At 43.9% G+C, this 17,021-nt stretch overlaps 1 protein-coding gene across 4 annotated transcripts in view; it reads right to left on the minus strand.

The window, feature by feature from the left end:
* The window catches only part of CNTNAP4 (contactin associated protein family member 4), a 274,373-nt gene that overhangs the window by 10,116 nt on the left and 247,236 nt on the right, over positions 1-17,021 (minus strand). For 2 of the 4 annotated variants that reach the window (XM_081213561.1, XM_081213563.1), the window contains 4 exons: positions 16,229-16,453; positions 14,005-14,138; positions 11,188-11,275; positions 385-606 (listed from right to left, as the gene is read on the minus strand). In XM_081213561.1, the coding sequence (XP_081069687.1) occupies positions 385-606; positions 11,188-11,275; positions 14,005-14,138; positions 16,229-16,453 (669 nt within the window). Of the gene's footprint in view, positions 1-384; positions 607-11,187; positions 11,276-13,921; positions 14,139-16,228; positions 16,454-17,021 lie in introns of those variants that run through there. The other 2 variants (XM_081213562.1, XM_081213564.1) reach the window with 2 other exon arrangements.

Consider the following 17,021-nt stretch of genomic DNA (forward strand, 5'->3'; position numbering starts at 1 on the left):
AAATGACAGAGGCAAGCAGAGAGAGGAGAGTTTCAATATATCCATGTACACAGCTACAGCCTACTTACTGTATGCAATGACATACAGCTATACAAAACGGGTACACAATAGTATATATGCAATGCTTCTAAGAACAAGGGTGTTTGGGGGGGTGTTGTTGTTGCTTTTAATTCACTGTGTATAATTAAACCGCACATACAAAAAATAAAAAATAAACACTTAGAGGAAAAGACATAGGTTGAAGAGGGTGGGAGGAAAAGAACCCAGTACCTTTGGACCCTATCCTTTAGGTTTACTGCTAGGCAACCTAATATGTAAACTCTGAACCTTTGTCTTGTATTCTGTTTCAGGGTGTAGAACAAATGAGAGCCATATGCTTGCTACCTGCAAATGAATGAGTTGTTTCACTTGATGTCGAGTCAGCTCCTGCTAAAGTGCCACAGTTGGACTGGGTGAAATGTCCTTTCACAGTGACTGGAGCCGAGCTGGAGTGGTGCAGCGCAGCCTTCAGGGGAGCGATATGGTTGAATTGCACTGAAGAGAGACATCCAACGAACCCCTGAGAGTTTGCCTTCATGGTGTCCGGGTCTACATCACTATTCTCTGCTAATCAAAAGAAACAGAAGGAAATTAATCATAGTGCAAATGTACAAAACAAAGAGACAGAAGAATAATTGAATAATTAACCTGTATTCCTCTGAGCCTCTATGCACATTGGCAACATATGCAAATTTGCCATCTCCCCATTTTTGGACTGCTTTTAATGAGAATATATTCATTATATATGTATGTGTGCGTGTGTGCATGTGTGAGAAAGAGAGAGAGACAATATGAATGGCAGTTACTAGTCTGCCAATATTTTTTTTTTAATTAGCTATTGCACATTCAAAGCCCAAACTGTAAAACTCAATTCAGATGTTTTAATTATTGCATATATTTATATTCATTCTCCATAAACTTCAAACATTAATGGAAAATAATCCTAATCATGAATATGTAAACCACCATACATCATTCTGTATAAAAGCTATCAACAGCAACTCAGTCAAATTCTGATGTCTTAAGAGAGTGTTTCAAATACAACAAATATTTTACCAGTATTGCTTAAGCTCTATGTTATTTTTTTTTATTTTGTCACATGTATTCCTTACCCATATCAAGCTTTACTTACTTAAGAAATTATGTGTTGAGGGAAAATTTTAATTCAAGATACTTTATCTCCAATTTGAACCACAGTTTTGCACAAATGGACTCTCAAAGTTCTCTGTCCCATTTTTGGACAGAAAAATTGGGAACTAGAGGGAGGAGGACTTCAAAAGTTTCTTGGGTGAGGAGTTACTATTCACAATGGCAGTTTCACAGTTCATTCCTTTCCTCCTAAGGCTATCCCTGCTGCTGTAAGTGTGGCAAGCTAGTCACCATTTTGTGTCCTCCATATTGCCACACCACAAAAATATTGGGGAATAGGCTGAGAAAGGTCTGCAAGGTGGCCATCTCAGACACATCTCAGAATTTTTCTCAAAACATTATCTGAGAAATTTCAGCTCTGTTTTATTTTGAACTGTAAGGAAGTCATGTGGATAAATTTACTCTAATTCACAAAATATGAGGCATATAATATTCATAACATGAGAGACAAGCCTGGTCGAAGACACATTTCCTTGCAAGATAATGAGAAACATCTATTCTGTGAAGTCAGATCTATTTCACATTGTGTAAACCTATCACTACATCAAGTCTTGCAAACCTTGCTACAACAGAGTATTTTTGAACCTAAGCCTTTCTGGTGATGGTAATCGCTATTATTTTAGTAAACACCTGTATGCTAATTTGTTCCTATCTGCAAGATAATGGCATGCAGAGCTCAATTTTAACATGCCAAGTGGAGATTAGGTTATGGCAAAATGTCAGCCTAATGTCTTTATCACACAGTCATTGCATGATTCTAAAAACAAAAAACCACCTTGCATAATATTGCAGACATGTGAGCTACTTACAAAAACAAATGGCACACTTCAGAACAGCAGTCACAGATTCTACCACATGGGTGATGTCAAGTTACAATACTACTTCCATTAATTAGTTCACAGGCGCAGCATAGGTGATGTAGTTTCTTCATTAATTAGCTGGAGATCACTATACCGATCATGACATTTCATTTATAGTCTCAAATGTTTATGCCTAAAGAGCTTGCTACAATGAAGCTCTCACTTAAGCCTGTATTATATTATTGGGATATTTAACATTTACAGAGCCCAGTCCTGCTGGAAGCTGCAGTCAACCGGATTCCAGTGGGCCCAATATATTTTGCTCCCTGAAGGGAAGGACAATATGGTGTCTTTCTCCATTCTTTATAGAAAAGATGACCAGACTGGCCTTGACTCTTACGTCAATACTGGTTGGCAAGCTCAGAAGGGTTAACCACCAGTGGGGGGAGCCCTGTTGATGCACATCAACTAGGATCTCCCCCAGGGTCACCCCAGGAAGAAAGGGGCAAGTCCCTAGACGCGGGCTGCTTAAATGGAGCAAGCCACGCCCCTTGGTCGACCGGATTGGTCGGAATAAGGGTGACATGGCCGGGGACTCCCTATTACACGGGGGCTAGCCATGCCCCCTGCACATGGGGCGAGCTTGCGACCAGGCCGCAACTTCATTTCCCTGGGAAGGGAAACGGCTTTCTCACACCCTTTCACACACATGGATTTGGAGAAGACCCCTAACTTAGCCTAGAGCATGGCGGAGGGGCAGGGAAGCAAAAATACACGACAAACTGTGTTATGTATTGAATCAATACAGGACATAGCATTTTGCACTGATTCCATATTATACAGGGTGGCTGGCAATCCTATGTATCCATCACCTGAGGAGGCTGTCTCACTGATAATCCCTGGTTATGCTTGACCAAGGACTGCCAGCTCTAGAGACCTCCTGGTCCAGCATAACGTATGACTAACTGCAATGGAGCTGTTCAGAAACTTCACAATGACCGCTCCCCACATTAAACAGGGGGCACCCTTTGCGTGGACACGCGCAGCCCCTCGACCCTGTGTGGCTCCATTAGCACAGGCTAGGCTTCACCTTCCCCCAGGTGTGATACCTGGAGGTCTCTGCCTACCTCAGTCAGTTGTCCAATCCCGCCTGGGGAAGCGTTGCCAAGGAAACCAAGCCAGGTAGGGGAGGGACTACCTGCCCACACAATAGAGGGAAGATCTTCCCTGGGAATCTTCAGTTGGCTCCAAAGCTTCTCCCACCCTACCCACCCTCAGTTAAGACTTATTTTGCAGGTTAACCTTTTCTTCACAGGTATGCGGGCGCTGCTACGTCAAGGTCATTGTTGAAGGGCCGGAAAGGATTTCCCCTGCATTGGCCAGTTTTGCCTTCCCCATAGCAAAACGTCACAACTTTGGCAGTATCAGGCCTTGGGTGGAATCCTTTAATCTATCTTCCCTGAATGGGGGGACATCCAGCGGTAACCCACGCCCCCTTCCTCTTTGTGGCGGCGATACCAGGGTTCCCTGTTAAAGGGGTTTTTGAGGGGAGGCTTTGGCCGTATGCCTAGAGGTTGTCATTACTCTCCCCTGCAACGGCGGCGTAACGGGGGTGAGCTCTCTCTGCTTGAACATATGTTCTCCAGAGCCAGCCCATCCCCCCCCACACACACACTGGATAACCCTGATGTTCGCCAGATCCCCGGGTGGGAACTGGGAGGGATAAATGCCCAATGCCTGAGCCAAGGTCTACCCACATCTGAAATATAATAAAGTTGTGGCCAATTTAATCCCATAGCACGTTGTCTTGAGTTGTTATTCCACATGAGGGGGGGAGGGCGCCCAGGGTTTGCGGGACTCCACCTGTCCACGCAATGAAACAGCTAGATTGTTAACTTCAACTGGCTACAGGGACCAATCCTTAAGTAGCTTTGCTTGGGGACAGCCTGTTTCTGGGCACAATGGAAAGTGGTGGTGCATGCTTTTAATACTCTAATTGACTTGACGCCTGAGTATCTTAATAATAATAATTTATAATAATAATAATTTATTATTTATACCCCGCCCATCTGGCTGGGTTTCCCCAGCCACTCTGGGCGGCTTCCAAAAGAATATTAAAATACTATGATACATCAAACATTAAAAGCTTCCCTAAACAGGGCTGCCTTCAGATGTCTTCTAAAAGTCTGGTAGTTGTTGTTCTCTTTGACATCTGGTGGGAGGGCATTCCACAGGGAGGGCGCCACTACCGAGAAGGCCCTCTGCCTGGTTCCCTGTAACTTGGCTTCTCGCAGTGAGGGAACTGCCAGAAGGCCCTCGGTGCTGGACCTCAATGTCCGGGTAGAACGATGGAGGTGGAGACGCTCCTTCAGGTATACTGGACCGAGGCCGTTTAGGGCTTTAAAGGTCAGCACCAACACTTTGAATTGTGCTCGGAAACGTACTGGGAGCCAATGTAGGTCTTTCAAGACCGGTGTTATATGGTCTCGGCGGCCGTTCCCAGTCACCAGTCTGGCTGCTGCATTCTGGATTAGTTGTAGTTTCCGGGTCACCTTCAAAGGTAGCCCCATGTAGAGCGCATTGCAGTAGTCCAAGCGGGAGTTAACCAGAGCATGCACCACTCTGGCGAGGCAGTCCGCGCGCAGATAGGGTCTCAGCCTACGTACCAGATGGAGCTGGTACACAGCTGCCCTGGACACGGATTTAACCTGTGCCTCCATGGACAGCTGTGAGTCCAAAATTACTCCCAGGCTGCGCACCTGGTCCTTCAGGGGCACGGTTACCCCATTCAGGACCAGGGAATCACCCACACCTGCCCGCCTCCTGTCCGCCAGAAACAGTACTTCTTAAGGCTGCCTTTTCCTGCATCTTTCTCTCCAAATGTTATGCCAACCAGAAGACATTCAGAACAAAGTTGCTTCCCCAAAAGAAGTCTTTTTGAATAAGGTAAGTGATGACAGTGGCGTAGCGTGGGGGTGCAGGGGGGGCCGGCCCCACCGGGCGCAACATCTGGGGGGGGGGCGCACTCGCACTTGCAACTCTCTGCCCCTACCTGGCTCGGGTAGGGTTAGGGGGCGCAAATTACTTGCCTTGCCCCGGGTGCTGACAACCCACGCCACGCCACTGAGTGATGAGGAAGAACACGGGAAAGTGAATCTGTCAGAGTGCTCATTAAATAGCCAATGCTGTTGCATCTCTCTGCAAACAAATTGGGATGAATGCTCAATAAACAGGTCATTTGGACATGTCCGGTATGCATTTTTTAAATGTTGCATAAAAAATAAGATGTTGCATTAAAATATCAAATTTTGTTCGTAGGTGTACTTGTTTCTGAACTTATCCTTGTTCTGTGAACTGTCTTTAGCTCTCTTGTATTTTGAGATTGTTCAGAAAATGAAGACACAATTACCTCACTTACATACTTTAACACTGAACCTATTTCCATTTTTGTCTCACACATTTATCCTCAGAATTAAAGAGAAAATGGGTAGAACATTCGGAGCACGTAACAGAACTCTAAACAAAATAGCATAATTATGAAACTTCTGTTAGAATGCTTTCCTTCGGATTCATGGACTGGATTTTAGAAATTTCTATAAACCATGCTTTTACATTCAGACATGGAGATTGATGTTTGTTTTCCTTGGTTATAATACTACTGCTTCTCTCCCAGCTTCTAATGTTTCTTTTACACTCCACAGTGGAACTGTGGCTTTTCCAGCGTTACTGTTGTTTAGTCGTTTAGTCGTGTCCGACTCTTCGTGACCCCATGGACCAGAGCACGCCAGGCACTCCTGTCTTCCACTGCCCCCCGCAGTTTGGCCAGACTTATGTTTGTATCTTCGAGAACACTGTCCAACCATCTCATCCTCTGTCGTCCCCTTCTCCTTGTGCCCTCAATCTTTCCCAACATCAGGGTCTTTTCCAGGGAGTCTTCTCTTCTCATGAGGTGGCCAAAGTATTGGAGCCTCAGCTTCACGATCTGTCCTTCCAGTGAGCACTCAGAGCTGATTTCCTTCAGAAAGGATAGGTTTGATCTTCTTGCAGTCCATGGGACTCTCAAGAGTCTCCTCCAGCACCATAATTCAAAAGCCTCAATTCTTTGGCGATCAGCCTTCTTTATGGTCCAGCTCTCACTTCCATACATCACTACTGGGAAAACCATGGCTTTAACTATACGGACCTTTGTCGGCAAGGTGATGTCTCTGCTTTTTAAGATGCTGTCTAGGTTTGCCATCGCCTTTCTCCCAAGGAGCAGGTGTCTTTTAATTTCGTGACTGCTGTCACCATCTGCAGTGATCATGGAGCCCAAGAAAGTTAAATCTCTCACTGCCTCCATTTCTTCCCCTTCTATATGCCAGGAGGTGATGGGCCCAGTGGCTATGATCTTCGTTTTTTTGATGTTGAGCTTCAGACCATATTTTGCGCTCTCCTCTTTCACCCTCATTAAAAGGTTCTTTAATTCCTCCTCACTTTCTGCCATCAAGGTTGTATCATCTGCATATCTGATGTTGTTGGTATTTCTTCCGGCGATCTTAATTCCGGCTAGGGATTCATCCAGCCCAGCCTTTCGCATGATGAATTCTGCATATAAGTTAAATAAGCAGGGAGACAATATACAGCCTTGCCGTACTCCTTTCTCAATTCCAGCGTTATACCACCATGTTATGTCCGTTAAGAGTTTGGGTGTAATCTTCGACACCTCCCTTTCCATGGAGGCACAGATTGCAGCTATAACAAAGGCGGCATTTTTCCATCTCCGCCAAGCTAAGCAGTTGGCTCCTTACCTCTCTCGCCCTGACCTAGCCACTGTGATCCATGCGACGGTCACCTCCAGACTGGATTATTGTAACTCGCTCTACGTGGGGCTGCCCTTGAGACTGACCCAGAAACTCCAGCGGGTGCAGAATGCTGCAGCGAGACTCCTTACGAGGTCTTCGCTGCGAGATCACATTCACCCGGTGCTATACCAGCTGCACTGGCTCCCGGTGGAGTACAGGATCAGGTTTAAGGTGCTGGTTTTAACCTTTAAAGCCCTATATGGCCTAGGACCCTCGTACCTACGGGACCGCCTCTCCTGGTATGCCCCACAGAGAAACCTACGGTCTTCAAATAAAAACATCTTGAAGGTCCCAGGCCTCAGAGAGGTTAGGCTGGCCTCAACTAGAGCCAGGGCTTTTTCGGCTGTGGCTCCGATCTGGTGGAACGCTCTGTCACAAGAGACCAGGGCCTTGCGGGACTTGACATCTTTCCGCAGGGCCTGCAAGACAGAGCTGTTCCACCAGGCCTTTGGCCAGGGCACAGGCTGACCCCCTCCCTCAGCAATCTTCGCAGAGCTCTGGCCCAATGGTTGCCAGTGGCTTGAATTAATTAATTTTTATAATGAATGATTTTAGAATGTTGTTTATGTTGTACTTTTGTACTGTTTTATTGTTGTTAGCCGCCCTGAGCCCGGCTTCGGCTGGGGAGGGCGGGATATAAATAAAATTTATTATTATTATTATTATTATTATTATTATTATTATTATTATTATTATTATGCTAAGTTTCACTCATATCAGTGGGGACGTATAGAACAACAATGGACATCACTGGACATGTCACCACGCTTTGTGCCCATCTGGATTCTGTTTCCCCATGATTCACCAATCAAAACAGCAGAAAGGAACTATGCTGGAATACCATCCCGAATTTCATCACATGGCGCAAACCATGAAAATGCTGGGGAAATTACAGCACAAAACTCCCAAGGTTTTCTGGCTTAATGTTGTTGCAAAAGCATTTTTTCCCTGGAAGCAATAAACATGGAAATGAGTGCTAAACTTCCACTAGATTCTGATGTATTTCCTGAAGTGGCTTTTAAGTCATGTGAAAGATCACATAAAATGTAGAAATTATTGGGTAAGGAAATGTTAGGAAAACAGAATAAAGTATTGCCTGAATACAACCTCATTTTGGTTGCCTGCCCTTTTCAGTTTTCCTGAAATTTCTATGCACATTGCTTGTGGAAGGTAACATCCATCTAGTAGAGGCACTATATTAATTTTTGCCACCAAGGACGAAAATGTTAATTGGCTGTAAATTAATGTGCTTACAAAAATGTACACAGCATGCATGTTTTCTATGCCTCCACACATTAGTTTCCAGACAGAAAATGTGATTCAAATTAGAAAAGAAAATCTTCCATGAAAGGTTCTCTTTCCCTTTTTTATTTCTACAAGTATGAGTCCAGCTTTTAATAACTTCATATTTGGATCACAAGAGGTGTCGTTTCTGCAGAGTTCCAATTAAATTATACTAAGCGTAATTTCTCACTCACATTTAACACAAGAAAATTGTGCAACTTTCAGGCATAGAGCATTGTTGATTTCTAGCACTGAAAGGTCAATGGTGTGCTACACAGTTATCCAGCTGGAAGAGTATTTCAGAGAAATTACAGGTGTACTATTTATCAATGCTTAGCATTTGCACCCACAACCAGAATAAAGAGGAAAGACACTTGTGTACCAAGGCCTTGTGACACAGCCACTCCCTATGTAATGAACTAACCAGACCAGACAACAACATAGACAATTTTGGGGTTCAAATAGGCCACACCTTTATTGGTTATGGATGTGAAGTTTTGGCACAGCCATTGAGTGAAGCCATTTATTTAACTCCAGCCCATCTGCTGGGAGTGTATCTAAGGGTAAACCACACAATGGGGTCCCTACAACCTACATAAAATAGTGTTGCCCCCCGAGGGGTCCCTGCTGGAAGAGTTCTATGGCCTTTCCCCATCTGGGCATTGGACAGAAGCATCTCTTCACTGATCCCTATAACAGGATACCCTTAACCAAGGAGGGGTAGGCAGAGCAAGACTAAGGCTTACCCAATGCCTAACCTTACAAAGTTGTGACAACTGCTATGAGGGTTCTGAAGGAAAACCGAGGAGGAGTGTGGCAACAGCCTCAATTTATTCTCCCAAGCGGACGGAAGCGATGCTCATTGGCTGGCTAGTTCTGTCCCCTGGAAAATCCCCGTACCCAGGCTAGCCTGCCATTGGCCAATCTGCAGACAGGCCTGGAGTCGTCACCAGCTGGCCTCCAGATCGCTGACATGGGGTTGTGACCAGGCCACAATGCTGCCTGACCACTTAAGGTAAGTGGACTTGTGACTGGTACAATGAGGGTCACAACATAATGCTTATTATAACAAGGAGATAGGCAGTGATTACTCAAGCTGTACAGGAAATCTGCCTAAAGCAGAAGCAACTTTCAGAGCTTCTGCCCAAAATAACAATGAGCCTGATCGATCTCTGAGAAGGATGAAGCTGATAGGTAAAGGTAAAGGGACTCCTGACCATTAGGTTCAGTCGTGACCGACTCTGGGGTTGTGGCGCTCATCTCGCTTTCAGGCCAAGGGAGCCAGTGTTTGTCCGCAGACAGCTTCTGGGTCATGTGGCCAGCATGACTAAGCCGCTTCTGGCGAACCAGAGCAGCACACGGAAACACCGTTTACCATCCCGCCAGAGCGGTACCTATTTCTCTACTTGCACTTTGACATGCTTTTGAACTGCTAGGTGGGCAGGAGCAAGGATCGAGCAACGGGAGCTCACCCCGTCGCAGGGATTCGAACCACCGACCTTCTAATCGGCAAGTCCTAGGCTCTGTGGTTTAAACCACAGCACCACCCGCGTCCCTATGAAGCTGATACATTACCACAAAACCTTGTCAATTCACCTCCTGTGGACAAGCCAATGCCCGTCATATAGGATGCAGAACTGATGTCGGAGCTGTGCCTATTAATTGCACAAACACTACAATCTGCCATCTCTGAGTTAGAAGAAATCTGCTGACTGATTCTGCCCCATCTCGCCACACCTCTTACGTTGCTAAAAGAGGCTCATTCAATTCAAAGTATCTTGGAATGGGGAATCTGCACTCACCATCTTGGTGCCTTTAACCACTGGTGTGTGCTTGTAACTTATTTGCCTGCATAGAATTGTCCGCTGTTACTAGATTCCCTCTCCCATCTATTGGCATCCTTCCAGCAGAAATGGTCAACTCTGCCCTCAAGGCAGTTGATGGGGGAAAATTCCCACTCAACCCTTGCACAATAAGCTATTTCTACAGTGCGACCAGGGACAGGCAAACTGGGAACTAAGCTGGTAGGAGTGAAAGTTGGGTTTTTCCAGCACTTCCTGCACTCTGTCTCAATGCCCTTGTGTCCTGAGCTGGATACAACTCCATGCACACACACCCCAGTCTTTTGGAGTCACAAGGAAAGATTGGGATTGTTGTAAGAAAACTCACTTTAAACGTACTGCATCACATAATCAACATTCTACATTTGTAATTCCATCAATTCTTTTCTGAAAGATTCATTACAGCAGTTTTGTACCACTGGACATTTTTACAGGCTGGCGTTTTGAACCATTGAATGGTTTGCTTGCTTCTCAGAAGAGCTTTGAAAGCTAAATCAAAGATTACAAAGTTACAAGCTGTATTCATGTACAGGCAACTATTTAGGACAAGGTATTCACAATATTTTACCATATTTACCGTACACTCTATAAAACCCAAGCCTCTTCCACCTAAATCCAACTCTCAAACCACTACCCCCTGAGGAGTCCTGATCATTCCTCCTGAAATAAAATAGCAGAATGATGTGTTTTGTGTATTCTGGGAGGCCATGCTATACCACAAATTGCATCACTTGATCTCCTTCCATAGATGAACATATTCGAAAACAGAACTTCTGTGATATGATTTGCAAAGGTGCATCATTCAAAAGGAATGTCATTTTGCAGCTTGAGCAATTAACTCATTTTCTTTTGCCTGTAACACAAGTGTGATTTAGCCTTTTCTTTGTTAGACTGCACAGAGAATGCCATGTTTCATTATGCCTGATTGCAAAAATGGAAAAGATAAGTATGAAATTATTTTTAATGGAATCCACGTGCACATCTTTCTAGGAGCACTTACCAGCGATTACATGTATGCACTTTGACAAGAATGAAGCTTCCACCTTGATTGTCACTTTCTGCCTAATCAAATGTGAAAAAGAAATGTTTCTCAACAAGATTAGCATTAGTGTGTGTGTGTGTGTGTGTGTGTGTGCGTGAGAGAGAGAGAGAGAGAGAGAGAGAGAGAGAGAGAGAGAGAGAGAGAGAGAGAGATATTATTTTTTTAGGGAAAATCTACAGCAATGTACTTACCTAGGATCTTGCCAAGTGTGAGCGATTTGATTGCATTGAATTGTGTATCCGAAGAAAGAAAGAATTTCATCCTTTCATTGTGGTCAATCTTCAATATTATTCAGTGAGATGCAAAAAGTAGTTGGATGTAGGACAGTTGAAATGGTAAGGAGGAGGAAAAAGAAATAATTATCAATGATACAATTAACTTAAGAGAACGACACTAAAGGTATATGAAATTTATTAAAACACAGGTAACAGTTAGGTAAACCACTTTGTAAAGACCTCTCTTTGATTATTATTTTTTAACTGTGCTTTTATGGCCAAGATATTGTTTAAGGAATGACAACTTATAAACAGCTCTTTTAATATCCATTTGGGTAGTTCTTATCTATTCATCTGTAAGTACAGTATAATTGGCGAGCCTCATGAAAGGACAAAAATGTCTTACCTACCAAACATAAAAGCTCTTACTTATCTGAGAATGAACTTTTAAATTTGAAATAATTAACTACGATGCTATGAAAGTCCCTGTGTTATTATATAAATTGCTTGCCTTCAAATGCTGATGACAGCACATATCTGTGCTCCACAAGCTCTTAGCCCAATATATTTTTTGATTGCGACATTTCTACAATAGGTTCTGTTCAATGCAACCACATTCAGATATGATTTATGCAAGCTAATCTTCCAGTCCTCTTAGAAACTGTGTAATGAGGTAGGAATAAATACATTTTCCAAGTAACTTTTTCATTAATCCCCATAGAAGTGCATATTCCACAGAAGTAACTAGAAGTCATAATACATTTTGAAAAACAGACAGAACTGATTTATATTTTCTTTTACAATAGATTTCATAAAATGTATACTAACGACAGCTCTAAAAAAGAAAAGTGAAAAGCCTATTTCACACAATAGGCTGCTTTGCAGACATGCATTCTTCCTGCTCAACCCAATCTCTGGTCTAACTGAGGCTGGAATTTTTAAGCAGTATTTGGGAGAAGTCAAAGCTTCTCTCTCACACACAATAAATATGAATTTATTAGTAATATTTTGGCGTCCATGGGCAAATTTCAAAATTTGGGAAACTGTTTTTCACATATTGCCACAAAGTGCCTACCGTCGGTTATGTCTAATGACAACATGGTGACCGTGGGATAGTCATAAAACAAGACTTGCCCAAGAAACTGAGTGCAAGGCAAAAGTTGGATCAGAGACTGAGATGTCAAGCCATGTATTTGACCCAAGATACCATCCAATTTCCCTGAAGAAAAACGATGATGCAAGGAAATGCACCCACACAACAAAACACCTCCCTCCAGATAAACAACAACACAAACACATTTTTTTTTAAGGATTTAAAGGATTGAATCCTGTTGCCTAATTAACACTAGGATGCCTTTTGGTCAAAGATTTCTAAACAATTAATATAACTGATTAATCAACAGAAGGTTGCAGTCGTGGTTTTCTGAATGATTCCCCCCCCCCCTTGGTGAACAAAGTACACAGACTCCTCCCCATGAACACCCATGCCCTTTGAAAATAAAAGACAATACAGTGGTAGCTCTGGTTATGAACTTAATTCATTCCACAGGCCCGTTCTTAAGCTGAAACCGTTCTTATTCTGAGGCGCGCTTTCGCTAATGGGGCCTGCCGCTGTGTGCGCACCTCTGGCACACAATTTCCATTCGCATGCTGGGGCAAAGTTTGCAACCAGGAGCAGCTACTTCCGGGTTAGCGGAGCTCGTAACCTGAAGCGTTCATAACCAGAAGTGTTCATAACCAGAGGTACCACTGTATAAAATGAGCTGTTCTTCACAGCAGCATTGTATCATGCCAGGGACATTTCCCCCTTTTTAAACTGGGATGAAGAGGGGAAGATGCAAAGCAGCAGAGAGGTGGGATTGGCTATGCCAGTGTGTTTGAACCATGTCAGCCTCACTGTACCTCATTCCTCTAACTGTATTTTATCAGCTTAGGTTTTTTTTATATATAAAGAAAATACTGTACAGCTTTTATAATATGTGAAGATGTAGCCAGACGGAGTGATCAATGGGATTGATAAAGGGCGGAATATAAACAGAATATAGAAACGTGCCTCCATTTTTAATTACAGGAGAATTGGGTACCTTGGTTAGAAGATGTTCGGGAAACACTATTAGGTAAAAGAAGAGAAATGCCACAAAAACACCACCGCCCAGCAACAGTGGCGTAGCGTGGGTTGTCAGCACCCGGGGCAAGGCAAGTAATTTGCGCCCCCTAACCCGTGGATTTGCGCCCCCTAACCTGTGGATTTGCGCCCCCTAACCCATGGATTTGCGCCCTCTAACCCTAACCCCCAGATGTTGCGCCCGGTGCGGCCGGCCCCCCCTGCACCCCCCACGCTACGCCACTGCCCAGCAAGGTTCTTCCCTTTCTTCATTAAGCCTTTAAAATTGCAATGTTTGATAGGGGTAAAAAAACAACAACACACCTTGCAGTTCTTCTGTGCTTCCTGCTGTTCTACATAAATTATCAATCTTAGCCTGTTCTAGTCATTAGTTGGAAAGATGACATGAATCAGGATTTTGTTATTTTTGTGCCAATACTCTGTGAATGAGACTTTGACCTTTTTTTAAACGGGAAAAGATAAACACCAAAGACATCACTTTGCCAAGGTTCTCTCTGCCCAGCAAGAGTCTGCTATGTTTTGCTTTACTTCCTGAGGCACTCAACATAAGCACTCAACACACACATACAACGGCCACATGCTATATTGTATTTATTTATTTTATTTTGCTTTGGGGCTCGTCCTCTTTGATGACAATCTTTATTTTCTTTTCACTTTTTTTGCATTACCTCCACAAATAGCTTTTCTTCCTCTCTGTTAATCTTCACACGGTGAAGCTGCCCATCGGCCATGCTTTTGAAATTGATGCTGAAGATGTCAGGAGTTTGATGGCTATCCAGCTTGTACCTGATCTGTAAACTTCCTGAAGGAATTGGGGAAATGATATTTTAGTTTCATGACTGGTATATACAAAACGCCTAGTTTTCAATGTTCATGACCGGGGTATAGACATAATACCTGGTTTCCAGTTTACATAAATGCATCTGGAAAATGATGGTGGTAGAATATTTTATTTACTTACCCAAGGAATATTTTAAATAAGAAGGAGACACAGAAGATAGAAAATATGGAAATTACCCTTCATGTTTAACTCTGTCATGTTAGTTCTACTTAGAGTAGGCCTATTGAAATAAATGGACATAACTAACTTGGTTTTATTCATTTAAACTCTGATTATGTTAGGTGGATACAACCCATAATTATCCAGAGTGTTCATGAATATGAATACAATCCAAAACATAGTGTAAAAGCCCAGAGCTGCAGCACAGTTTTTAAAAATTGGACTGTCCTGCTCTCTCAAAAAGGCAGTCTACAGGGAAAATCCTAAGGCCACAATCTATCAACCACTGCTTTGCTCTCTCCATAGGAAAAGCTAGCAGTGTTATGTAGTGGGTAGCATGTCAGACTATGAGCTGGGACACCCAGTATCAAAACCCACTCTGTGATGAAGGTCATCGGATATTTTTGGGCCAGTCACTGTTTCTCCGCCTATTCGTACTTCAGAGGCTTGCTGTGAGAATAAAATGGGAAGGGGAAATACCATGTGCACCATCTAGAGCAGTGTTCCCCAACCTTGGGCCTCCAGCTGTTTTTGGACTACAATTCCCATCATCCTTGACCACTGGTCTTGCTAGCGAGGGATGATGGGAGTTGTAGTCCAAAAACAGCTGGAGGCCCAAGGTTGGGGAACACTGATCTAGAGCAATGGTTCTCAACCTGTGGGTCCCCAGATGTTGTTGGACTACAACTCCCATCATCCCTGAGCTCTGGCCTTGCTAGCTAGGGGTGATGGGAGTTCAACAACATCTGGGGACCCACAGCTTGAAAAAGGCTGATCTAGAGCTTATTGGAAGAAAGGTAGATGATAAATGCAATGCATAAATAAATTATAAACATAACTCAAAATACAAGAATGCATGACAGAGAGCATGCTTTGCGTGCAGAAGATGTGAGGCTCAATTCCAGCATCTCCTTTCAGAAAGCCTTGGAAAGAACCCAGAATGATGACTTGGAAATGTGCCCTGGATGGCATCAGGGTGCATGGATTAGCATCCAGCAGTGGCGTGTGCTGACATTTTTCGTAGGGGAACAGTTAAGGCCAGAGGTGCCAGCTAGAAAGGGTCATGTTGTGCACGTTTGAGCATTGTGCCTCCATTCCCAGCTTTGGGGAGGAGGTGACAGGCCTCTGACAGGATGCTGTAGCCCCCCTGCCCCCTTTTCAAAGCCTGTGGGCTTTGGGAAGGTGGTGGAAAGGCTCTTGGACCCTTTTGGAGCATCACACCTTCCTCCCTAAGCTGGACTGAAGCTTCTGTAATTTACCAGGAACATTTAGCCAAGTCTCCCTAGCCCACTGACCACATGCCACTGGCACCCAGAAACATCTGTTCAGCATCAGGTTATCATTAACATACAGGTCTTCCTAAAGGTAAAGGGACCCCTGACCATTAGGTCCAGTCGTGACTGACTCTGGAGTTGTGGCGCTCATCTCACTTTATTGGCCGAGGGAGCTGGCGTCCAGCTTCCAGGTCATGTGGCCAGCATGACTAAGCCGCTTCTGGCGAACCAGAGCAGCGCACAGAAGCGCTGTTTACCTTCCCGCGGGAGCGGTACCTATTTATCTACTTGCACTTTGACGTGCTTTCGAACTGCTAGGTTGGGAGGAGCAGGAACCGAGCAACGGGAGCTCACCCCGTTGCGGGGATTTGAACCGCCGACCTGATCGGCAAGTCCTAGGCTCTGTGGTTTAACCCACAGTGCCACCCGCGTCCCTACAGGTCCTCCTACTCAACTGCAGATATGAATGTAAGAAGAAACAGAGAAGCCACTCTTCTCACTGTCATTTCTGTTAATATGCAGACAGGAAATGGATGGAGAGGAAGCATGCTACATAAAAACTTAAAAAGTTTCATGGTAATGTTAACTTTGCCAAAGCATACATAATGACGTACTCACCATTTTTGGCAAGAATAATGGAAAGGTAATCTTTATAGAAGGAGCTTACATAAAGGAGTAAGCTTGGGATCCGCATCGTTCGAAAGGCAAAAGTGATTGCTTCTCTGTTCAGCGTCATATCCGGATGGAAAGACGCAGCGTGAGAACTGGAGTTCTTCGCCAAGCTGTAAGATTCCTGAAAGTGGTACACAACTGAAGAGCCCGCTCCGAAATATGCAGAGATCTCTGAAACAATGTGCAAATTGTGTGTTTTGTTAGCATCATCCTGAAATAAACGAAGGTTGTCATTCCTTTTTAAAAGGAAAACAATAAAACACAACATTAATTACATTTCCAAGAGAAAGAAAAATTAGAATAGCAATTGTTCTGCACAGTAATTTGAAACATTAGCTATGATTGTCAGGGCCTATTCTTAGCAGCCACTCAGCATACAGTGGTTGCCTGCCATTGCCCTCCCCCTGCCAAGTTCCAGCTCCATCAAGTAGTGACAAGGTAGCTGTGAATACGGCTTTTGGCACACCACCCATAAATACAACTTTCTGAGTGCTTTGGCAAGTCAAGCCAAATGAACACTGCACCCAAGTTTATTTCCCAAAGCAGCAAATTCATGTTTCTAATTGCCTTTCTCAAAAAAACAAGTGAAATCATTTCTTTCCATGTGTTGGCTCTACACTGAGGGAAGAGTAAAACCATCCCTGCCAGCTTGCTCCTGACGTTTTGTGCCCTCAGGCACCCATCCACTGTCCTTATCCTTGGCACAATATTTGTAAAGAGGAGCCTACAAACGCACAAC

The sequence above is a fragment of the Podarcis bocagei genome (genome assembly GCF_964188305.1).
Source record: "Podarcis bocagei genome assembly, chromosome: 11".
Classification (NCBI taxonomy): Eukaryota; Metazoa; Chordata; class Lepidosauria; order Squamata; family Lacertidae; genus Podarcis; species Podarcis bocagei.